The sequence below is a fragment of the Scyliorhinus canicula genome, chromosome 2 (assembly GCF_902713615.1).
Source record: "Scyliorhinus canicula chromosome 2, sScyCan1.1, whole genome shotgun sequence".
In the NCBI taxonomy this organism is placed as follows: Eukaryota; Metazoa; Chordata; class Chondrichthyes; order Carcharhiniformes; family Scyliorhinidae; genus Scyliorhinus; species Scyliorhinus canicula.
This window is the reverse complement of record NC_052147.1, coordinates 153,461,541-153,486,242: the sequence shown is the minus strand read 5'-3', so window position 1 is coordinate 153,486,242 and position 24,702 is coordinate 153,461,541. Positions and strand designations below refer to the sequence as shown.

General features: G+C 42.9%; 1 protein-coding gene and 1 long non-coding RNA gene across 5 annotated transcripts in view; one reads left to right on the top strand and one right to left on the bottom strand.

Annotated features, from left to right (window-relative positions):
• Positions 1 to 24,702, top strand: part of raph1a (Ras association (RalGDS/AF-6) and pleckstrin homology domains 1a) — a 250,079-nt gene that overhangs the window by 203,318 nt on the left and 22,059 nt on the right. For all 4 annotated transcript variants that reach the window (XM_038787932.1, XM_038787930.1, XM_038787922.1 and 1 more), the window contains 3 exons: positions 2,082 to 2,225; positions 6,775 to 6,885; positions 16,408 to 16,506. In XM_038787932.1, the coding sequence (XP_038643860.1) occupies positions 2,082 to 2,225; positions 6,775 to 6,885; positions 16,408 to 16,506 (354 nt within the window). The remainder of the gene's footprint in view (positions 1 to 2,081; positions 2,226 to 6,774; positions 6,886 to 16,407; positions 16,507 to 24,702) is intronic.
• The window catches only part of LOC119960037, a 67,669-nt gene continuing 44,078 nt past the window's right edge, over positions 1,112 to 24,702 (bottom strand). The window contains exon 3 of the long non-coding RNA XR_005459315.1: positions 1,112 to 2,208. This is a non-coding gene — a long non-coding RNA (uncharacterized LOC119960037). The remainder of the gene's footprint in view (positions 2,209 to 24,702) is intronic.

The following is a 24,702-nucleotide window of genomic DNA, read 5'->3' as shown; positions in this document are numbered from 1 at the left end:
AAGTGTGGCCTAACTAAGGTTCTGTACAGCTGCAACATGACTTGCCAATTTTTATGCTCAATGCCCCGGCCAATGAAGACAAGCATGCCGTATGCCTTCTTGACTACCTTCTCCACCTGTATTGCCCCTTTCAGTGACCTGTGGACCTGTACACCTAGATCTCTCTTGACTGTTAATACCTCCTCTCCAAACCCCAACTTTCTAATGAGGGATCAGTGAATAGTGAGCCAAAGCTGGATATTTCTCTTTTACCCATCCCTGGTATACCAAAACCAAGTTCTAGCTGTACCCTCTACTCAGTTTGCGTCTGCTGATTTCACATTAACAGCTGCTCTCTGTTAAAAGTCTGAAAGAATGAACCAGTCAACTTGCTATACCTTTTCCTTTCTGCAAAGAACACCAACTCCTGTGTGCCAGCACACAGTGTGCTTATGGTCTTCCCAGTGTTAATACACACAGTCACTTTCCACCAGTATACTGCAAAATATGTTATTGTTGGAAAGTTTTATAAAAGAGGCTTTCATATGAGGACCCTATCTATATTGAGCTCAAATCTGCAAAAAATGTAATCATTACACTTTGTGAGTTGTTAAAGTTTAAAAATATTTAACAGTTATTCCTAACAAAATATATTTTAAAAGGCAGTTAAGTCCAACGGTAGTACTGTTTTAAAAAAAAAAGCCTGCCTCGAAGATAGAGTTCTCAAATGGGTTGAGCCGTACCTTTCTGGCAAAGCTATAATATCAACTATGGAATGTTTGGGTATCCTGGCTCATCTCCACTTTAAATACTGTGGTTGTAACATTTGCCTGGCTGGTGACCTGGAACTCTGTCCCATTGACTAATCAAGGATCTTGGACATAGGTATTTTTAAACTTTGATGACAAAAGAATTATTGTTTCTGGAGGGTGTTTCCCATTTAAATCAGCCACCATAACTCTGCCTGGTTTATCACTCTCTAAATCAGTGATCAGCAACATAGGCTAGTGAGTGGGCCGCATGAGTGGACTTCCTTTATCTCAGTGGGCTGCAAGATTGAAATCCGATTTGTTCACTAACCATGATCCCATGAATAAGATTGAATACCTTTAATACATGTCAGATATTTCAGTGAGTTATAGAAAATGTTTAATCATTTATACGTTCATAGAACTGTCATCAATTTCAAATGGTAAAATCAAAAGAAATATTTACACTTTGGACACCGAGGGAGTGCACAACTTTCACAGTCAATGTTGTGAGCAATTAGCACACATCTCACTTCACTTGCCCTGGCTTTACGTGTGTATCACGTCAGTCATACTGGTGGGGAAAGAAAACTACCCAGATAGAAATCAGTGGAATGTGTTGACCTTGCGCGTGAGCAACGGGAGTACAGAATGTCTCATGGGCTGCACTCATGGGCCGCATATGGCTTCTGAGCTACAGATTGTCCACCACTGCTCTAAATGGTACTGAAAGAGAATCAAAATGGTCCTTGAAAGAAGGGTAAAAAATCTGGAGGGAGTTTATTGTGATTTTGAAAAAAAACCCAAATGCTGGGCACAGGGTGGGGCTGGCCTAGGCAAAATCTCTCATGAAAAATCTGAGCAGTGCCTTATCAAAATGTGTTGTACATGGAGCTGGCTTCTGCATTATTGCCTGTCCAGGAGCGGTGCTGAAATAAGAAACAAAAACAATAACGGATCAGAAAAATGAGGTATGCTATTGAATAATTGTTAACTGAAATTTATATTAGCCCTTCTCCAAGTTGCAAAGTTAATGGATATGTCTGCAGAAAACTTGGGGCCTATGTTCCCTACCTAATTTTCTCCCTGCCCCTCTATATTCAAAATACTGAGTCAAGCATTAGATTATGGGTGTACTTTCTCCTAAATGCTGGATCTAAATGCTTCTCACAACTGGGGCCAATTTATTCAATAACCTTATACTCTGGTCTCTGCTGTGTGTGAATTACAGAATTACGAATATTGACAGCCCAGAAGGTGGAAATTCGGCCCACTGAGGTTGCTCTCTGAAAGGGCATTTAACTTGGTCCCGTTCCCCTGCCTTAATTGTTCTGTTCTGTGCTTTTGCTGCAGGAGTTTTTTTGTGGCAGTTCTGTGACTGTTCCAGAAATTGAGGGGTTGCTTTGGTTGAAGGAGGATGGCAAAAAATCCTGGAAGAAGCGCTACTTCCTACTCCGAGCCTCTGGAATCTATTACGTGCCTAAGGGCAAGACAAAGGTATGGTTCAGTAGGTCCTTTTTTATCAAATAAATCATATAGCAACTGTAATGGCAGAAAATGTAATTGCTTTTGAGAATACTTCTGAAAATACTGCAGTGACTTCAGCCATACCTCAAGCCCTATTTTGTGATGTTCTTCATTACTTTTCATTGTCATCACTGTCATTCTTGCTATCCAAAACAGTTGGCTGCATTGATAACTTTGCATGGGTCTGATCCAGTAGCTATGTCAAACATACTATGGCATGGACAGAATTGTCAACTTAAATATTCCTCACACAAATGCTTTTAAGAAAGGTGGAGAGTTATATGCTATGCGTATGGAGTTGAGGAATTGCAATGATTCTTAATGTGGATACAAATGGTGACAAATTAAACCCAATGCCACTTAATGCTGCACCAGATTGTAACTTAATCTCTGAGGCCATTTGCTGGTTAGGGTTTGCCAGTGTTCTTGAACCAGTTTATAAGAGATCTGACAGACTGCTGTTACAATTAAGAGATATATAAGATTGTTTTGGGACTGTGTCTTTAAAGTAAAAAGATAGGGATCATGTGACCTGCTCTGAAGTCTGCCTAACAACAAACTTGGATGCTTGTGAGATTAAAGAAGAGGTCAGATTGTTTGTTTTACTGAGAGGAAGGTGCAAGCTTCATGGAGACGATGGCAACAGCCAGTGTACTAACAGTGGATTGACTGAAAGTCTCGAGTTCCAAAATATTGGGTTGGAAACAATTTTGCTTTCAAAAAGCAGTCCATTTACTTTCAAGTTAAAAAGAGAGTTGGGGTCTCCAGGATAGATGAGCAGCCTTTTTACCCGAGTAATAATCCATGTAATTTATGTTGTCATGGAGATGGGCTTGAGAAGGGAAGGGTCCAAGAAATCCCTGATAACTCTCTGCCACAGTTAGTCTGCCAGGGTGCAGGGGCGAGCAAGAGCAGCTAGAGGCTAAAAGTCTTCAGTTCACTGCACAGGAATGCAGGTGGGAGCTCACACTCATTGGAAAGACCAAATTTGTGTGGAGGTAAAAAGAACCTGGAAGATTTGTCTAGCTTTAGCTAGAGTGCGAGTCTCCAGGAAAAATCACATTTTCAAATATAGTTCTGGGGTTAAGTTCCTAGGTTGAGAAAATAATAAGTTAACTCTTGGAAGTTAAGTCACTGTGAAAGAAAGTGTAAAGCAGATCTGAAGTGTGTTTTCGATTGTGCTAAAAGAAAAAGGTAATGTTCTTTAAAGTATAAAGTTACTAACAAAATACTGTTGAGTCAATAGTGCTTTGAGTCTTTTGTTGCAGTAAAAGTCTTAAAATGTGAAATCTTGTCACAGCATCCTTTCAGTTATTAAAGTTCAAATTTCTTTTTGAAGGTTATTTGTTTCTACAGAGATCATATCACTACTTGGTAACAAACTGACATTCCTCCCTTTCCTCTACTCAAGTTGAGATCTGCGAGGGCACTGGTTGTAGGGTAGCATCCTGCTGGTACAACTGCTTTGTGGCAGCTTTCTACGGGCACAGGCAGAAGCTCCCATGAAATACATAGCCGGTCAGGCAAGGATGGATAGCTTTAGACCTGGTCGAAGGACGGTATGGGACAATTGGGCGCAGCCAATTTGGCGCGGCCGTTTGGACGCAGACGACAGAATTTTTTTTAGTTTTTGTGGCTAGTAAATTGTTGCAAGTAAATTTAAAAACCTTAAATTAGTTCATTTAGTTTAGTTCATTTGGTAATTATGAGCAAGGCTCCTCAAGTACTCGATAGCATCCATGTTTTCAAATTTAAGAACAGTTTCATGTATTCTTTTATCTGCATATCTATACTTTTTTAGTTTTTGTGGTGGTTCATGGCCGGCTAGTAACCTTTCATAGGGTTAGGTACGTTTGGGCGCGGCCGTTTTGGCGCCAGCCGTTTTGGCGCCGGCTGTTTTGGCGCCAAAATAACATTTCTTTATTTGTAAATTAGCCTCAGTTGAGTTGGCTGCTGGTGCGGGTCCACTGTCACAAGTGTTTCGTTCTATCACCATCTTTTTATATATTTTTTAACTAAACCAATTCGCATACCCATATGATGGCTGAGGAAGTATCAACGAAACGTGGTAAAGAAAAATTTGTTCATAAGAGCATAAACCGTAGGAGTAGCTCCTCCGTGTTTTTTTTTTAACCATAATTACATAAATCTGAGAAAAGAGGCTGGGAGCAATACTGAATGTGCCATCTGCAAACCACATATCAGATGTCAATAAGTGTTGTAGCCAGCTCTGTCTTCCGAAGATTAATATCCGGTCGTGACCTGGTCCGCTATCACAAAGTAAAAAAATTTCTTCCACTCCTGGTTGAGGGACATATATCCTGTAGCATTCTGGCACAATCAATTGTTGTAAATCACTTGGATTGGTGGGGGCGTTCAATACATAATTACGCTTTCTGCTTATCATTCTCCTCAAAGCAGACTAGCTTGGGATATGTCTGTCAAACATTCATTAACAACTACAGTCGGTGCCTCAAGGGTTTCCTGTGCTCTCTTTTTTATTTTAGTTTTCACGATTGCAACCTCTACTTGTGCAGCAGAAGCATCATGCGAATGGCTGTTCAGCTGCCTCACCACGTTTGCAGCTTTAGTATGGAGCCGTGCTTTGCACCGGTTTTTTTGCTCACAACGCCAAAATTTCACTTCGCTGTCACCTTTGCTTGTTTTGTCAAAGACGTAAAGGAATCCGTTATGAACAAATTTTTCTTTACCACGTTTCGTTGATACTTCCTCAGCCATCATATGGGTATGCGAATTGGTTTAGTTAAAAAATATATTAAAAGATGGTGATAGAACGAAACACTTGTGACAGCGGACCCGCACCAGCAGCCAACTCAACTGAGGCTAATTTACAAATAAATAAATGTTATTTTGGCGCCACAACGGCTGCGCCACAACGGCCGCTCCCAAATGGCACCTAACCCGTCCAAGGATGTAGTGGAATGGCCCTTCTGTAAGCTTCAGCAAAGCAGAGTGGAAAGTGATTGCTAAATTCCACAGTTAGAGATTGGAGATATTTACAAAAAAAACATCTATTTACTGGATTTGATCTGTCTGATCAGTCTGATAACTGATTTTTAAACGCTGGATTAAACTACCACGGCTGTTCAACATAGCCCTTTGGCGGTCTCTTTGAGGAGGCTGAAATGGCTGCACCAGCAGAGGGAGGTTGATGTGACACATGGGCAACATCTCCTTACCTCTATCAAAAAATCTTTATTCTTACTTGTCTACCACTACCAGCCCCCTTTTATTGTAAAAGCATTTCTCACTCTTCTTCCCCTTCTTGCCCACAACCAAGTTGTAGGAGTGTTTTCAGAGACTAAATATTAAGCTGTCTTTCACATGAGGGATTTCCCTTCTTAATTATAGAACATAGAACAGTACAGCACAGAACAGGCCCTTCGGCCCTCGATGTTGTGCCGAGCAATGATCACCCTACTCAAACCCACGTATCCACCCTATACCCGTAACCCAACCTTACTTTTTTAGGACACTACGGGCAATTTAGCATGGCCAATCCACCTAACCCGCACATCTTTGGACTGTGGGAGGAAACCGGAGCACCCGGAGGAAACCCACGCACACACGGGGAGGACGTGCAGACTCCGCACAGACAGTGACCCAGCCGGGAATCGAACCTGGGACCCTGGAGCTGTGAAGCATTTATGCTAACCACCATGCTACCGTGCTGCCCCTAATTATGGCTCAGCTAACACAAAGACTCATGGAGACAGCAACTCTGGTTAAAGACGTTTTTATTTTCCAAAAGACATGGGCGAGTGATCTGGGGCAGTTCCAAATCGACTCTAAATTTACATTGTTCTGAGTTCAGTAATTATACAATTTTCAGAAGGTTAGTAGCCCACCTTGGCTGGACATAGTCCAATCATTATGGCTATAGATTACATACACTGACCAATGAAATTTAATTTTGGGCAACATGGGACTGTGTGACCAGCTCGTTGATCTTTAGGGTCTTACTCATAGTGTCCTGATGTTTTCCAGATCCGTTATTCACTATCCTTGGCTCTTTGTATATACAATCCTCCTTATCTTAATCTGGTTCCTGACTGGAACCATTTCTTTATTCGCAACGGGTGCCTGGGGTTGCTGATCAGAAATGTTTTCTGCTGAACAGGCTGAATTCTTTGTGAATCCTCTTTTCTAAAGAATGTGGTTAAGTTTTGTTGGCTAAGTCCCATTTTACCTTGCGAGCACTTCACTGTGAACAAGGATTTCTATGCTTTATTACTATTATGCTTTAAGAATACACATTTAATTGTTAATAATTGCTACAGGTGTCTTTGCCCAGGGAATACATTATCTACTATTTGTTTTGTCGTCTTTTTCTAGAAAATTAACCTTTTATGTCTTAATCTTGTCCTAGCTACCGTGATCTAACGGTCTTTCGTCTGAGCCCCCTTTCACACGTTTAAATAATATCAGCATATTTGCATTTTCTCTTTATGATGAAAGGCTGTTGATTACACTGACCTAGGACAATTTCGTTTTTCAGACCTCTCGGGACCTGGCCTGTTTCATTCAGCTGGACCACATGAATGTGTATTATGGGCAGGATTACCGTAGCAAGTACAAGGCTCCCACCGACTACTGCTGTGCACTCAAGGTATGAATAGTGCTTAGTTCAGAAGGGTTTTAGTATTGCAGCATTGTGAGCTTGTACCTGCAATCAATGGGATCAATCCTGACCTGTAATTCAACACCTGAGAACAATCGACACTTTTTCCCAGGCTGTAAGAGTCAATTACAAGGGGACATAGGTTTAAGATGCGAGGGGCAAAGTTTAGGGGAGATGTGTGAGGCAGGTTTTTTTTACACAGAGGATGGTGAGTGCCTGGAACTCTCTGCCAGGGGAGATAGTGACATTTAAGAAGCATCTTGACAAATACATGAATAGGATGGGAATAGAGGGATACGGATACTAGAAGTGCAGATTAACTCCACACAAATTTGGTTAGACAGGCATCATGATCGGCACAGGCTTGGAGGGCCAAATGGCCTATTCCTGTGCTGTACTGTTCTTTGTTTCTTGTAGTACTCTGACCAGGGTTCCATTTCCCTCTTCCAGTGTACTTCTGGTTATTTGGACCATTAATATTAAGTACAGTTCTGGTCGCCTCATTATAGGAAGGACGTGGAAGCTTTGGAACGGGTGCAGAGGAGATTTACCAGGATGTTGCCTGGTATGGAGGGAAAATCTTATGAGGAAAGGCTGATGGACTTGAGGTTGTTTTCGTTAGAGAGAAGAAGGTTAAGAGGTGACTTAATAGAGGCATACAAAATGATCAGAGGGTTAGATAGGGTGGACAGCGAGAGCCTTCTCCCGCTGATGGAGGTGGCTAGCACGAGGGGACATAGCCTTAAATTGAGGGGTAATAGATATAGGACAGAGGTCAGAGGTGGGTTTTTTACGCAAAGAGTGGTGAGGCCGTGGAATGCCCTACCTGCAACAGTAGTGAACACGCCAACATTGAGGGCATTTAAAAATTTATTGGATAAGCATATGGATGATAAGGGCATAGTGTAGGTTAGATGGCCTTTAGATTTTTTCCATGTCGGTGCAACATCGAGGGCCGAAGGGCCTGTACTGCGCTGTATCGTTCTATGTTCTATGTTCTAAGTCCCAAACTGTCAGAGGTGCTGAACTTGCCTCTTTTACACACTATTTTCATAATCAATATAAACACACTTAAATGTTTCAGACTGCAGCTTCATGTGAACTTTAATCCGAATTGTTGGCTGCCCCAGCTACATGTGTACATCCAATTGCAATAATTAAGGTTGTGTACATCACTCCTGTCTATTTTATTCTTCTGAATATAAATAGGACTATTCGTTTTGGCCTCATCGACTTTTGCAGCCTTGGATGATCTATTTATCTGCACAGCAAAGTCTCGCTGCTTCTCTTTAATCTTTCCATATTTCTGATATTTTCCAATGTTGAATTACTGTCTGCATGCTGTGCAGCCTTTCATGATTTCCCATATCCATTGTTTGCAGTTATTTGTAAATTTCAAAATTGTTCTTGAGTTTAGATCAATTATGCATCCAATAATTCCAAGTTTTCCAAACAAAGCAGAAGTGGAACCAGTATATTCCACTGCCTCAGATGAATATTGGCCATCTCTGGCACGACAGAATGATGCATAATGAAGTACGCAGGGATTCCCAGCATATTTGCCCTCTTGAGTCAGAGGTGACTCCGTTGGCCTGGGTCAAGTGAGTTGAATTGATGACAGCCACAACCCCAAAGATGTGCTCGATGGTGAACTTACTATTGGCACAATACCAACAGGTCGCCTGCCTCTGCGATACAAAGATGTCTGCAAGCAAGACTTCAAGTTGACCAGGATCAGAGTTGATGCATGGGAAATCCTCGATGTTGACCAGAGTGGAGATCAACAGTTAGGAAGGGTACAGAAAAAGCAGAGGACCAAAATAAATGTATGACGACAAGGAAATGACCAGATGGAAGAAAAGAAAAAACATCAGTCGACATCAGACCAAAGCTATTCCTCTGTGTCAGTTGCAGAATGGACAGAAGCTCACTAATCGGCCTCTACAGCCACAGCAGATGATGGTCAAAAGTGACATACACCCTGGACACAGTCCATCGTCTCCAGAGATGGACAGATGACCTAACACAGATTCTGTTGGCTACCACTTGCTGCATCCTTGTAGTACGAACAAGCTCCCTTTACCCTTTCCCTTCGGCTTTTTGCCCATCTCTATTGATGTGTCCACGTTCCTTTTCATTCTATATGCATTTTTAAAATTATTTATTCTTTCATTGGATGTGAGTATCACTAGCTAGGTCAGTAGTAATTCCCCATCCCTTGCTGCCCTTGAAAGGTTGCTTTCTTGAATTGCTTTAGTTCATGTGGTGTAGGTACATGCACAGAGCTGTTATGAAGGCAATCGCTATGTTTTGACATCTCACTGTTTTTCGTGTGACCTTTGGTGTGTTGCTAAAGCCACTTGTCTGAAGGAGAATTGAGTTGTATTGGATAACATAATCTGGGAAAGTAATCTGTTGAGAAATTGTAGTATATCAAAACATAAAAATCTGCCCAAGAATCTCTGGCCGTGGGACTCTACTGAGCAGTAGCAGTATTTTAATGGAGGCTGCAGTTTATATTAATCAGTTTGCTTATTTATTTTTCTCCTTCCAAAAGTCCCCAGAGTTACAGAAGAATTTCCTGCAGATCAGAGGCTAGAGCTGCAATCACCGTAAATCTTTCCATTGAATAAAATACTAACTTTTGCTGGCTAGAATATTTGGGATGATTGTGGGAAAACTAGTTCACAGCTGGCTCGGCACCGCTGGCTCACGTGAACCAGTGACCCGTTTGTCCCATGGCTATCAACATCAGGAGGCAAGACGTAGGCTGATATTTGTACAAAATAGTCACCTGGGAACATTGGGGCAGGATTGCAGGCTACAGTACAGCCTGTTAGTTGCTTATCACAGAGGAGATGCCCTTCTGTAAATCCAGATGGACTTGTGAATCTCTCTTTACTGCTGGAGCATTTTCAGTGCCATTTTCTAAATGGGAGCTGCTATTTGGCAGCCAGTTTGACCTGTGGTCTTTAAGTGACTTGAGTGGTATCACTTCAGTGGTTAATGCATTCTATAAGGGGGTGTGGGGGGGACACAGGGCAGACACGGACACAGATGCACAGTGGTCAGCATCAGGGACCAGGTTCGATTCTGGCCTTGGGTGACTGTGGAGTTTGCATGTTCTCCCAGTGTCTGCATGGGTTTTCATCGGGTGCTCCAGTTTCCTCCCACAGTCTAAAGATGTGCCGGTTAAGTGGGGGTACAGGGATAGGGCGGGGCATGGGTCGAGGTAAGGTGCTCTTCAGAGGGTCGGTGCAGACTCGATGGGCTGAATGCACTGTAGGGATTCTATGGACACACACAATCAGGAGCAAGATCCCTTCAGGCAAAGACTAGGAATCAAACCTAGAATTGTCTGATCTGTATGCTGTTGCACATGAAACAGGATGGTTCTTTTATGCACCAGCCACTGTTAATATGCAGCTCACAGGGTGGCATGGTGGCACAGTGGTTAGCACTGCTGCGTCACGGTGCCGAGGACCCAGGCTCTATCCCAGCCCTGGGTCACTGTCCGTGTAGAGTTTACACATTCTCCCTGTGTCTGCATGCGTCTCACCCCCACAACCCAAAAAGATGTGTTGGGTCGGTGAATTGGCCACACTAAATTGCCCCTTAATTGGGAAAAAAAGAATTGGGTATTCTAAATTTATTTATTTTTTTAAATGTGCAATTTACTAACCAAGCAATACTAGCCCTTGGAGCCGAGGAGGCCAGTTAACAGAATTGGGAAATCGTCAGCAGCTTTGCCAGTGACACACTGTATTGCAAGCCAGGTGTACAGATAACATTGATAAATGGTTGAAATATATATGGGGCTGAAGATTTTAAATTCTGTTCACAGCATATGGAACTGTCTGGTGATACTGTGTTCAGCGACGGTACTGCAGAGTATCAAAGACATTATACAGAGTGTTTGGTTTTCCAAAATGACTGTCTGCCATCAATTATTTTTTAAAAGCCCAGCTAAAGAAAGCCACAGGCTGTGTGGGCAGTGGCTGTTTTGAATACGTCATGTGCGAGATGTTGCTGCTGAACTACTTTCTGCCAGTACTAGGCATGTGAGGGCTGGAAAAAAACATTTCAATCTATTTGTGAGGTCTCGAGTTCAAAAGCAGATGGCATTGCTCGTTAATATCTCTGTTTGATTTTTCTCACTAAATGACTGTCCTACTCCCTCTTAACTTGATTAAGTTTATTGGCCGTAGTCCACAATACATTCCCATACCATCTGTGAAGGATCTGATTGATGCATTCACTTCCTTCTGAGCTTCAATCAGGGTTATGAGTGAATGGTTTCTCAGGGTTCAATTTATCACCAAGGCTCTTGAATACCTCTGGAAAGGCCCGTTCGTTTGAATTGCATCTTTTTCTATCTTTGACCAACAGATCCGAATGGCTAAGACCCACAGGATAGGACACTATCCAACTTGTTAAGAGATGGAGGTCAACCAGGAAGTGGTGGTTAGCAAACATAGCAAACACCAAGCTCGAGTTATATGTAGTAAAGAGGGCAGAAGAGAAATCCAAGACCTTCTGACTCATCCAGCTGTCCCAATCAAGTCAATGGTACAATCTCACACAAAAATACAAGGTGGGAGCAGGGTTTGATCATACACCCCATCGAGCCTATTCCACCAGTCAATACAATCCGGGCAGATTTTAGTTCAGATTTTTTGGAAAATCTTCAAACTCCATTCCCCTCCCTAGCCACTATCTTGGGGTGAACCAGACTCTGCAACTTTGGTGTCACATTTGACTTTGAGCTGAGCTTAAAATGCTGTATGCTCTTCATAACCAAGATTGCTCACTTTCCCCTGTGAAATGTCTCTAATCTGTACTTTGAGCTCAGGCAATTGCCTGCTGAAACACTTCCCCCATCATGTCTTTGTTACCTCCAGACTTGACTATACTTGTAAGTAAAAGCAAATTACTGTGGATGCTGGAAACTGAAACAAAACAGAAAATACTGGACAACCTAAACAAATCTGATGGCATTTGTGGAGAGAGAGGGAGCTAATGTTTCAAGTCTGAATGACCCAAAGCTGGAGAGAACTGAAAATAGGGTGGGGGGGGGGGGTAGTGGGGCTGGGTAGAATTGGAGATTGACAAAGATGTCACGGACAGAAAGACAAAGAGAATATAAATAATTGGGTACTCTAAATTAATTTTTTTTTTTTTAAAGTAATATGCAATCCACTGCAGCCCTCGGTCAAATCCAACACACCGCACTGAAGGAGAGTAATTTAAGCGAGAGGAGTTTTTTTGGGAGGAAAAAAAATATTAAGAGGGTGTCCACTGTGGAGGGCTGGCTGGTTTTATGGGGTTGATTTTGGGGGGGGGGGGGGTCTGATTAACAAACAAATGCATTCCTCCCGAAACATTTCGCTATTAATAGAACATGGAACATACAGTGCAGAAGGAGGCCACTCGGCCCATCGAGTCTGCACCGACCCACTTAAACCCTCACTTCCACCCTTTCGCCATAACCCAATAACCCCATCTAACCGTTTTTGGTCACTAAGTGCAATTTATCATGGCAAATCCACCTAACCTCCCACTTTGGACTGTGGGAGGAAACCAGAGCACCCAGAGGAAACCCACGCAGACACTGGGAGAACGTTCAGACTCCACACAGTAAAAAGGGAGTATTCGATGCTCCCTTCGATTGTTTTCCTTGGTGTCTGCTGCTGGAAGGCAGGGCTCCACGCAGAGACCCCATCCCCTCCCATCTCCACCCTGCCCCTCACACGATACAGTGCATGCGTGTCATGCAGTCTCCCATCATGGTGCCTGTATACTTTCTTGGGATAAAAAAAATCAAGTCCATGGTCGACTGCACAATCACCTGTGTAGATCATACATTATCAAAGGTCTGTACAGCATTGGAAATTGTATGGTGTGATGTGATGCAATTTTAAAATGTATGGTCGTTGCCTTTTGTTCTATTGTGTTCTCTGGGAATCAGGATTCCATCCTTAATAATTTAAAAAAAATAGATGGGTAATTTAAACCCTGCTGTATTGTTCTCTCTGCAGGTTATAAAATAATTTTTCTAGTGCTTTCCATTATCTACCAGTTCCAGCTGTTTCTGTTTTGACTTAGTCATGTGGGGAGGAATCAAACTACAGTCGGGATGTTTGTAAAAGAGTTACCAGTAGGCCTCAGTTCATGCCTGTTAGTCTCTTGTACTGACGGCATAGTCAAGTTGGAAGAAAACCCATGGAAATGTTGAGTAAGTAGCGATCATGACTTCGTTATCTGGTGCTAAATCTAGAAAACAGACTTTCACCTGGAAGGACTACACATCAAGATGGTCCTTTATTGTACAATCGATAAAGGATGAATACTCTGCTCGTCGGACTTCAGCATCACTCACGGAGGAGCAAATGACATACAGGCACATGTGATCCAAGAAACATCATGCTATGGCACAAGTTTCGGAAAGCACCCGTGACATAAAACCTTTCATGCAACAGAAAGACTACTCTGACATAAGAGCAGGAACTTTGACACATTTCTTGATTGAGGACAATGTGGCGTTTTCTGCCGCTGATCATTTGACTGATGTTGTGAAAGTGATGTTCCTGGATAGCTCGATTGCTTCTACGTTTGCTTCACGCCAGACCTGACAACAGCAATTGCCAAGATTCTAGGCCAAAAGACGAAAGGTGACTTCCTCGGGAAAATCAGGCAAATCCCGTTCTCCATCTCTGGGAGTTCTGACCGTGGTGCGGAGGAACAACTCTATCCTATCATTGTTTGGTTCTTTGATGCAGATGTGAACAGGGTGATCAATGTGCTACTTGAAATAGTGACACTGAAAGAGAGATCAAGCGGCAAAAACATTTTCCAACTTCTGGACCATGTTCTTAAGGAAGCCAACATTCCTTGGAAAAACATGATATGCTTTTCTGCAGAAAACGCAGCAGTGATGATGGGAGTCCACAAGGGTGTCGCTTCCTTTGTGAAGAAACAAAACCCAGATATTTTCATTCTTGGATGTCCAATGCACCTTCTTTATCTGGCTGCAGAGAAAGGGGCAAGTCAGTTACCATTCTCTCCAGTGGACTTGCTTGTACCAGTCTATTACTACCTTGAGAAGTCTAGCAAGTGCCACAAAGAGTTCAAGGAAATACAAACATTGTGCAATTTTGAAAATCACAGAATACTCAAAACGTGTCTGCATGACATGGTTATCCCTGGAAAGAGCACTAAACAGATTTCTGGAATAATGGTCTGCGTTACAAGAATACTTCTCCCAAGAAGCAGAATTAGGGAAAGGAAAAAGAAAGAATGATGGGAGCTTGAGAAATGCTAAGTGACTGAAGGTTCTGGAAAGACCTCTACCAAGGCTCCAGCAGCAGAGACCATCACCAAGGAGATTGCTCAACCTCCACACACACAGGGTATGTCACATGTAGCACATAATCTACATCAAGAACATTATATGCAGGAACAAAAACCAGCTTTCACGTTGCAAAATCAAAGAGTGGTTGCCTGGTTTCAGCCGCTGTCAGGAAACAGGCCCCTACAACGGTGATACCAAAAAGACCAGTGCAGGATTTGTTCAGAAAACTGCTGTTCTTGTGCATGGTAGTAAGAAAGATGGAAAAAGCAGCAGTTCCAAGTGCTGGAAGCAGGAAGAAATCTCTCCCAGTTAGCAACCCTCTTGCTAATACAACAGTAGAGCCATCTCGAGGAACAGTTGCTGGGAATTATGCAAAGGTTTGTGACAGAAACAAACTGTATTGTATTTCTTCAATATACACTTCCTTTGTTCAACAGGCCCAATCTAGAGCTCCAAAATGAACTCCCAAGATATCGATTCTACAAGGGCCTGGTTTAGCACAGTGGGCTAAACAGCTGGCTTGTAATGCAGAACAAGGCCAGCAGCGCGGGTTCAATTCCTGTACCAGCCTCCCCAAACAGGCGCCGGAATGTGGCGACTAGGGGCTTTTCACGGTAACTTCATTGAAGCCTACTTGTGACAAGAAGCATTTATTATTATTATTATTATTATCAAACATTGCTTGGCTTTCTTCAGGACCTGTTGTGAAACCTGCTGCAATTGCCAGTGTCCCATTGCCTGCTAGCTGCATGTACAAGGACAAATGCAACCAGAAGTCCGATGAAGACCTCGTCGTTGGTGAACAAGCCAGGCAGTTTCTCAAGACGGGACACCACCTCTCGCAAGATAGGAGTAACTTCTACTCATCAGTACGAAAGTACTATGTTGCAGTGTGTGACTATGTGAACACCAAATTTCCCTCTCGGGACGAATTTCTGCTACATGCAAGAGTGGCAAATCCAGGGGGGAAGATAGAGGGAAGCTTTACATCAGTTTCTAACTTTGCAAAGAGATCCCATATCATGGAAGATGTGCTGGATGATTTAGAAGTGGAATTTGCTCAATTCCAGGTTGACTCATTGGAAGGTATTGCATTAGACAGACGATCAGACAAAGTTTGGGTAGATATCTCCTAGCTGAGGGGAAAAATCAACCAAGATGAACAAATCTTTAGTCTGGTCAGGAAGAAATCCACTGAGTTTCGACCCAGTTTAGCAACCGAGACACTTTCTGGCTTCCTAACCCAGAAAGTCTACACTCAAGTCAAAGGACAGCGCTGTCATAAAATGCAATTCAATGCAAAACTGCTTGATAAGTGTTCAAGAGCTACATGTATATCCCTAAGTAAGCCTGAGATAAACTCTGAAATTAAGATGTGTAGTTTGAAGGACTATTTCACATGAAAGGTGATTGCAGCACTGTCTTGACAAATGCAAAGAGCTGCATCTGTAAGGTTGAACTGAGCTCTGATACAGTGTAAGGATAATTTTGAACTTCATTTAAAAAGGTGAATGCTTTGTGTACATTTTTCATTCTTAGGTTTAATGAATGTTTGAAACTTAATTTGAGAAAACACACTCATGATGGACATGTATGTAAAAGCATTAGAATTGCATTTTTAATTTGTGTTTTAGATTTGTGCAATAAAGGTGTACGGCTGTACTTCCGATTGGTGGGCATTTTTTCTTTGAAATGAAACTACTGATTTTACTGCCAGAATACTGATTTTTTTGGTGTCTGGAACACTGAATTATGTTGGGAAAGATTGGCAGCTCTGTAAATGGAGGTGATCAAGGCTGAGAAGGATGCTGATAGTGTCACATTAAGAGATCCGAATGTGTTAATGGCTAAATATGTGCCCTCTTGGCTGTCCTCCTCTCTTTCATCTTCCATAAATCTGTGAATGTAGGAATACATGGTGGAAGATATTGATGCAAAGTGTGATGAAAGGAAGTAAAGTGATACACACACAAAAGTGCATTGTATGTTGAATAATGATGTAAAGTCAAATGCACCTTGAGAGGGGTTCACCAGTTTGGGCTTACATTTTTAAATTTCTAGCCTGACCACAGCAAAATGGTAAGGTTTTTTTTAATGCCTCGATGCCTATCGTGTCATGAATAACAGTTTATTCTACTATTTGTGGTTTTCTTTTGCAGCACCCTCAAATCCAGAAGAAATCTCAATATATCAAATACCTCTGCTGCGATGATGTCAGAACTCTTCACCAGTGGGTGAATGGCATTCGCATCGCCAAGGTAACTAGCTGGTCGAGCAGTGAGTTTCAATCAGTTGCTAGCCTGTGCTTTTTTAAATTCATTTTTTACTGGATGTCGGCTAGTCTGGCTAGGCCAGCATTTGCTGCTAATCCCTAATTTCCTTTGAGAAGGTGGTGGTGAGTTGCCTTCTTGAACCGCTGCAGTCCCTGTGGTGTTGGTACATCCACACTGCTATTGGGAAGGGAGCTCCAGGATTCTGACTCAGCAATCCTTAAAGGAAGGAAGGATGATATATTTCCGAGTCAGGATGGTGGTGCTCCCATGGATCTGCTTCCCTTGTCCTTCTAGATAGCAGTGATCGTGGGTCTGTAAGGAACCTTGGTGAGTTCCTGCTGTGCATGCTGTAGGTGGTACACACGGCTGCTACTGTTGGTGGTGGAGGGAGTGAATGCTTGTGGAAGGGGCGCCAATCAAACGGGCTGCTTTGTGCTGGATGGTGTTGAACTTCTTGAGAGCGTTTGGAACTGCACTCATCTCGGCAAGTGGGGAGTATTCCATCACACTCCTGACTTGTGCCTTGTCGTCAGTGGATAGGCTTTGGGGAGAAATTCCTGGCCTCTGACCTCGTATAGCCACCGTATTTATACAGCGAGGCCAGTTCATTTTGTGGTCAATGGTAACCCCCAGGATGTTGATAGTGGGGGAATTCAGTGATGGTAATGTCATTGAATGTTAAGGGGTGATGGTTTGAGTCTCTTTGCACATGGACGTCTTCGGTGTCCAAGGAGTCGCAAAGGGTGCTGAACATCATGCAATCGTCAGTAAACATCCCCACATCTAACCTTATGTTGGAAGGGAGGTCTCCTGCCTTTGGTTCATAGAAATCCTGCTGCATGGTGCGTCGCCTATCCTGGCTGACTCAAAGTGGAGGCGAGACGAGGAGTGTTCATGAGCCATGTTTCTTGCGAGATGTGGGAGGAGAGTTCCTGATTGAGTTTGAAAACTGGTTGCCATGCTTTAGCCATCTTGATTTGGAGGCTGGTGCATCGGGTTTGAGGCAATACCTTGCATCCGGTCTCGGGCCTGGAATTGGTTGGGACCCCAGACCACTAGTCTTGTATTATTCTGTTCTCAATGCTCGTCTTGAGAGGCTGCAGGTGGTTGGTTGTGTCGAGTAATTTCCCCCGGTCGGGGCCTAAACTCCGAGTTGCCTGGGCATCGGGGTGACGGCATGGCGGATGTGAAGCCGTTTCGTTTGATAGAATTTTTGAGAGATCCTGATGGTTGTTCGACGATCCTGTCATGTACTCAGCCTCTCCAACCGACATAGATTATGTTATTATCCAGCAATTCATCAATAATCCTGGACTTTGCTCCCTTAGATTATGCTGGTGATTTCTTGTTATTGTCTTTTATAAGAACATAAGATCAGACGAGATCGGGTGTTTTTCAGACTAGTATGGCCGTAGGCTTATAAGGACATAAGAACTAGGAGCAGGCCATCTGGCCCCTCGAGCCTGCTCCATTATTGAATAAGATCATGACTGATCTTTTTGTGGACTCAGCTCCACTTGCCTGCCTGCTCACCATAACCCTTAATTCTTTTACTGTTCAAATGTCTATCTGTCTTTGCCTTAAAAGCATTCAACGAGGTAGCCTCAACTGCTTCACTGGGCAGGGAATTTCACAGATTCATAACCTTTGGGTGAAGAAGTTCCTCCTCAATTCGGTCCTAAATCTGCTTCTCCTTATTTTGAGGCCATTGCCCCTAGTACTAGTTTCACCCACCAATGGAAACCACCTCCCTGCTTCTATCTTATATATTCCCTCCATAATTTTATGATCCCTCCCTCGTTCTTCTAAGTTCTATTGAGTATAGTCCCAGTCTACTCAGTCTGTTCTCATAAGCTAATCCTCTCAACTCTAGAATCAACCTAGTGAATCTCCTCTGCACAACCTCCAGTGCCAGCACATCCTTTCTCAAATAAGGAGACCAAAACTGTACACAGTACTCCAGGTGTGGCCTCACCAGCACCCTATACAGCTGCAACATAACCGTATTGTTTTTAAACACCATCCCTCTAGCAATGAAGGACAACATTCCATTTGCCTCCTTAATTACCTGCTGCACCTGCAAACCAACTTTTTGTGATTCATGCACAAGGACACCCAGGTCCCTCTGCACAGCAGCATGCTGCAGTTTTTTACCATTTAAATAATAGTCCATTTTGCTGTCATTCCTTCCAAAAGGATGACCTCAGATTTTCCAACATTGAACTCCCATCTGCCAGACCCTTGCCTACTCACTCACCCTATCTATATTCCTCTGCAGACTTTCAGTGTCCTCTGCACACTTTGCTCTGTCACTCATCTAGTGTTTTCTGTGAACTTTCTCCCAGCAAGGGTGGGCGAAGTGGGAACATGAGGTCGAGGGTCGTTTGCTATCCTGTTTTTGCAAAAATCATATCGAGTCATTGTGATGTATGGTTTGTGCTGTAATCCTTGCAGTTCTGAGAAGGGAGCACGTTTTGCGCACCCATTATCTTGTTTATAGTGAAGATGAGTGGAGTCACGTGGGGTGATGGGAGGATGGTTGGTGTGGAGCTGGGTGGTAGGGTTAGTTAAGTCCTCACTAGGGTTGCGGAAAGCCCCCAGTTAAAGCTAATTGAATTGGGTTTCTAGTTTGCCTTTTTTTTATTACTTTGAATTTTAAGAATCCATGCTTATCTGCTTCGAAGGCTTGGTCAGATCATGTATCCTGGAGAGGACTTCTCATTCATCCCTTTGGTTGTTGTTTATATCTTTAAGCTATTAGAGTAGGGATGCACGGTTAATCCTTTTTTGAATTGTTGGTGAGGGCCTGTATACTGGGCCTCTGCGTTGTTGAAGCCTTTCGGCCTCTGGGTGGGCTTGATTGGGGTGGGGGAGTTATGCACATTCCTCCAAGTGGTCTTGTACAGTGGTTTCCTGAGTGTCATCTTCGTTATGTTTGAGCCTTCCATGGGGCGGCATTACCCATGTCTCTGTTGAGACAGTGCTGTCTTGCCTGCTGGTATCCTCTTTAAACTGGCATACAGTGCTGGTCTGTGGCTAAAATTCCTGGGTTAGCTCGGGCGTTCCACCCTGGTGTGGGGGGGGGGGATTTCTTCTCCACATGGGTAAGCAGTGTACTGTTACAAACCTGGTTTGGTTCAGTGGGTTATGGGACGGGTTACCCTTCTTGTTCCAGGTAGGGCAGGGAGGGAATCGGTCCTCCTGCCAAGATACCCAATTATTGAGTGTCTTAATGATTCTTCTTCTCTTCAGTGGTGGGGCCTCCATGGTTGAGGTTGGTGTGATTTTTCTAGTGTTAATAGGGTTGGTGCACTGCCCTGGGTGTGGTCGGTGTGGTACAGGGCCTGCTGAGTGATAGGTCTTGTGGTGTGCTGGGTGTCCTGGGGATACTGCCTTCTGTGTGGCAGTGTGCTGGACTAGGCCAGGTCCGGTGTTGTGGTTGGTATCCTGTTGCCCCCTTATGTTTGGGACGTCCCTTCTCGAAGGCACTTATTAGGGATATCCTGAGATTTCTTTTGATGTGTTTAAATTTCGCTGGTTGACAGGCTCTTTGTGCACGAGGGTCTGGAGTTGAGCTGAGTCATGTACTAAGGTTGATGCCCTGTTGTCTCCCTGTATAGTTGTGACGTTTCCTTGTCCACACAAGTCGTTTTTCTCTTCATTAATAGGTGGGGAGGGGGTGCGTGCCAGAAGAATACAGACTCATGTCTGGGCCCTGTTCCTCTTTTATCCTGTGACCTTCTGCTCCAGGTAGCTCTCCCTCTCTTCCTTGTTTCGATTAGGTTGTTGGGAGGCGCTGACGGTAATCCAAATTTATAGCAGCTGGTACTCTCTGTAGAGATATGTGAAATGATTATCGTTCTGTCCTGCGCCTGAGGTTGGGATTATGTTTCATTGCGTGGTATATGTATAACATCCTTTTATAACTGGGTTCTCCTGTATTTTCTTTCTACTTTTCCTTTTTTGTTATGGTGGGTTTAAAAAAAAGTCCATGATTCTGGAGGGGTAGATGGGTCTGGCACCCAGGGAAGAAGGTTGTGGTGTGTCATTGATGCCTCTGGTGCTGCTGGTGTTGGGGGAGATGTGTGCCGGTACACACCCGAATATCGTGCAAAAAATGTATCCTGAACTCAATGGTTGTTGAGAGCAGTCAACACATGGGAAGGTGTGCACCATTTTACCATGTTTCATGGTCTTATCCTTCTCTCCCTTGTTATCTGGTGGTGTGTGAGACATAAGGTTGAGTCTAATTGTATTGAGCCAGCTATATTGCTGTTCCCCTCTACATCCATGTATGCTTGTCGGGCGGTATGGTGGTGCAGTGGTTAGCACTGCTGCCTCACAGTACTGAGAACCCGGGTCATTGTCAGTGTGGAGTTTGTACATTTTCCCCGTGTCTGCATGGGTCTCGCCCTCGCCACCCAAAATGTGCAGGGTAGGTGGGTTGGCCATGCTACACTGCCCCTTAATTTAAAAAGAAAAATTGTCTTACTGAGCTATACCATTCCTGTGGTTATGTTATTTGTTAAAAAGTAAAACTTTTTTCCGGGATGTGAGCTAGGTCCCATATTTAAGAATGGATATACTCTCATTGAAGGCGGTAGAGTGAAGGTTCACTGGATTGATTCCTGGGATGAGGGGCTCATCGTATGAAAGGCTGAGTAAATTAGACTTTTATTCTCTGATGTTTAGAAAATGAGATGATCTATTATGATTTCAGTTGGTGTTATACCTGAATGGGAAGATCCCAGAATGGAGCCCTGGGTTGAGAGACCATAACTTAACATTTTTTTTTAGAAAACGTGGAGGAACCAAGTCACAGGACCGGCAATTAGTTTTAACAACAAGAAAAAAAAATGTTTATTAAACCTGAAAGGTTTGATTGTGATACAATACTTTATACCCCCCTTAGCCTTAAAATCTGTATATATTTGTGAAGCTAACACGGGTCACAATGTGTATCTCGGGCTATAATGGTCTCCGTAACACACAGCCTCTTGTGGTCAGACGCAAACCATTCTGAACCCAGGTGATTTCCGGAGATCACTCCTGAAAATCCTCCCAGATGATTTTTATAATCTGAGCCGCTTGTGTCACTGAACTCCGGCTTCCATACGAGTGATTTCAAATTCTGCTTTCAAAAGACATACTTTCAAATCTTCTTCTAAACAATGCTTTCTCTGAGCTGCTCACATCAAAGTTTCACTTTCAAGTTTTATACATCCCTCTTCAGGATTTATTTCTCTTGATTGTTGTGTAAGTTGTTCACAATTGCTTTAACTATCGAATCCCAGACTGTATTAAGATGGCACCAAACTTTTGATTTGCCTCTCAAGTCTGCTTTCCCACTTGAAATATGGTTACTACAGCTGTCTCTTTAACTCAGAACCCTTGTCTGCTTTCCCTTGAATTCTCTTGAACAACACCTTGTCTTGTTCAATGTCTTGGTCTCTATTCTCTTAACTTCAGTCTTCCTAATACATCTGTCCCATTTTCCTGATTATCTGAACTTTATCTGGTTCTTTGGGAAGTCTGCCTTTTTCCAGACCTCTTTATCCAGATGTCCACTCCCCAGCATCCTATCACCAACTGCCCTGGCTTCCAGTTAAACTAAGAACAAAGGAAATCTCTTCCCTCTGGAATTTGGCCCCTGATTACTCAGCAACAACTCTTGCTTCTGCCACAGCTTTTATTTACCCATCATGCCATAACTTCGTGAGGCACAACTGAAGCAGTTTGCATTGAAACCAATTCCCCTCCCCGCCAACATATAAACCTCTTTGTTTAGCATGAGTCTAACTATAAGTTCACTCTTCCTTACACAAGAACAATAAATTAAATCTACTTAAAACTATACCTCATCTCTAATATTTACCAATACAAATATAAAACCCTTAAAACTACCTTTGTTTTCCTGACATGATCTCATTGAAACCTACAAGATTCTGAGGGAGCTTGATGGGGCAGACTAGAGATTGTTCCCGCGGGTTGGGGAAATTAAAATGAGGCCACAGTCTCGGGATAAGGAGCCCATCATTCAGGACTGAGATGGGGAGAAGTTACTTCACTCAAAGGTTGTGAATCTTTGGAATTCTCTACCTCAGAGGATTGTGGATGCTCCATTGGTGAATATATTTAAGATCAGCCATTATCGTATTGATTGGTGGAGCAGGCTCAATGGGCCACATGATCCATTTTTCCTGTGTCTTGTTTACTATCAAATCTATTTCCACCACTATTTTTCAGGCTGTGATTCCTGATGATCATAGCTCCTTGACTAAAAAAATACGTCTAATTTTCCCACTGGTTCTTTTGCTAATTATCTTAACCCCATGTTCTGTGGTTTTCGACCCTCCAAATAGAAACAGTTTCTACTTGTCCACTCTATCAAACGGCATCATAATTTTAAATGCTATTAAAACTCTCCTTAACTTTCCCTGCCGTAAGGGCAACATTCCCGGTTTCTCTAGTTTCTCCAAATAACTGAAGAACCTTATCTCAAGTACCATTTTGGTAAATACTCTCTACCCCATTTCAAGGCCTTGAGCTCTTCCTAAAGTGTGCACAATTGGTTACAATTCTCCAGCTGAGGTCCAGCCAGTGATTTGTAAAGGTTTAGCATGACTTACTGATTGTTGTACTCAACAACAACTTCTATTTCTATTGTGCCTTTATAATAATGAAATGCCTTGTTTCATAGGAGCATTATGGGACAAAGCATGGCATCAAGTATGAGATGATGTTGGGTCAGATGACCAAAAGGAGATTTTGTGTCACTTGGAATCTTTGAAATTGTACTTCCAAGTCCAGATGATTAATTTGAACTAAAAAGAACAATGGTCCTGTACTGAGTTCTGGGCACACCACTATATACCACCTTGGAGTCTGAAAACAACTGTTCGTTCATTGTCTCTCAGCCAGTTTTGTATCCAGGCTGTCACTTCCCTTTTAATGCCATGGGCTTCAATTTTTCTAACAAAACTATCATTGTGTGAACGAACATTTAAAAAGAAAGAAGTGGGGTTTTAGTTCAGGTGGACGGCATGGCCGGTGCAGGCTTGGAGGGCAGAAGGTCCTGTTCCTGTGTAATTTTTTTTGTTCTTTAACACTATATCAACTACTGCCATGCTTATTGCAAGGTACCAGACCTAATGTATGTTAGGAAAATGGATGAGAAACCCCAACAATTTTTCAATTTGCAAACTATGAGGAAAAGATACTTCACCCTCAGGACTAATTCCACTGACAAACAGGGATATTTTATGTTAAAACAAACTTTACTCTCAACACAGGACCATCACAGAAAATAGCTTAAAATTAGCAGTTGAACAATTCTTAACAATAAAAGAAAATACTTTAACTTTTAACTTGTACTTTTTCTATCTCCAATTAAGCTAAGCTGAGCTTTGACAAAGAATCACCAGACTCAAAACATTAGCTCTTTTCTCTCCTTCCAGATGCTGCCAGACCTGCTGAGATTTTCCAGCATTTTCTCTTTCGTTACGCTAAGTCCATTACAGGTCAAAAGCCACTTGTAAATAAAATTACCAAACACATAGATACTTGCTGTCCTTAAAGAGTTGGTTCCAGCAAAGGAGAGAGACCCTTTTAGACGAGAGCTGCAAGTCCATGGGTGGTATTCTCTCCCGCTGCACCCGTTTTCAGTGCGATGGGCCCCTGCCGGCAGTGGGGTTATCCATCCCGGAAGCCAGCCAATGGAGTTTCCATTGTGGGCACTCCCATGCCATTAGGAAATACGTGGGCGTGAGTGCGCAGCCAGTGGAAGAGAAGGTCCCACCGACGGAGAATCAAGCCCCATGTCTACAGCAGACTTAAAGCTAAACTGCTTGCTACAGCCTCCTCCCATTAATTACATCATCTCTATCCCATGAACTGCCTTGTGACCATCATGACCATCTTACTAAGGCTCAAGTAAGAGCCTCAATTATCTAAACCCCAGGAAACCTTCTTTCCATAAGCAAAAGCCCATTAGCCCTATACAGGCAAACAATTAAATGGTTATAATCAATGAATATTCAACTTTAACAACATGTTAATTGCATCTTTTGCAAACTCATTGCCCGTCTGTATGTTAAACCAGGATTTATAAAATATTACTGCAACAGATTTCTAATATAATATGTCACAATTTCCTACATTCATCATATTCACTTCCTAAGT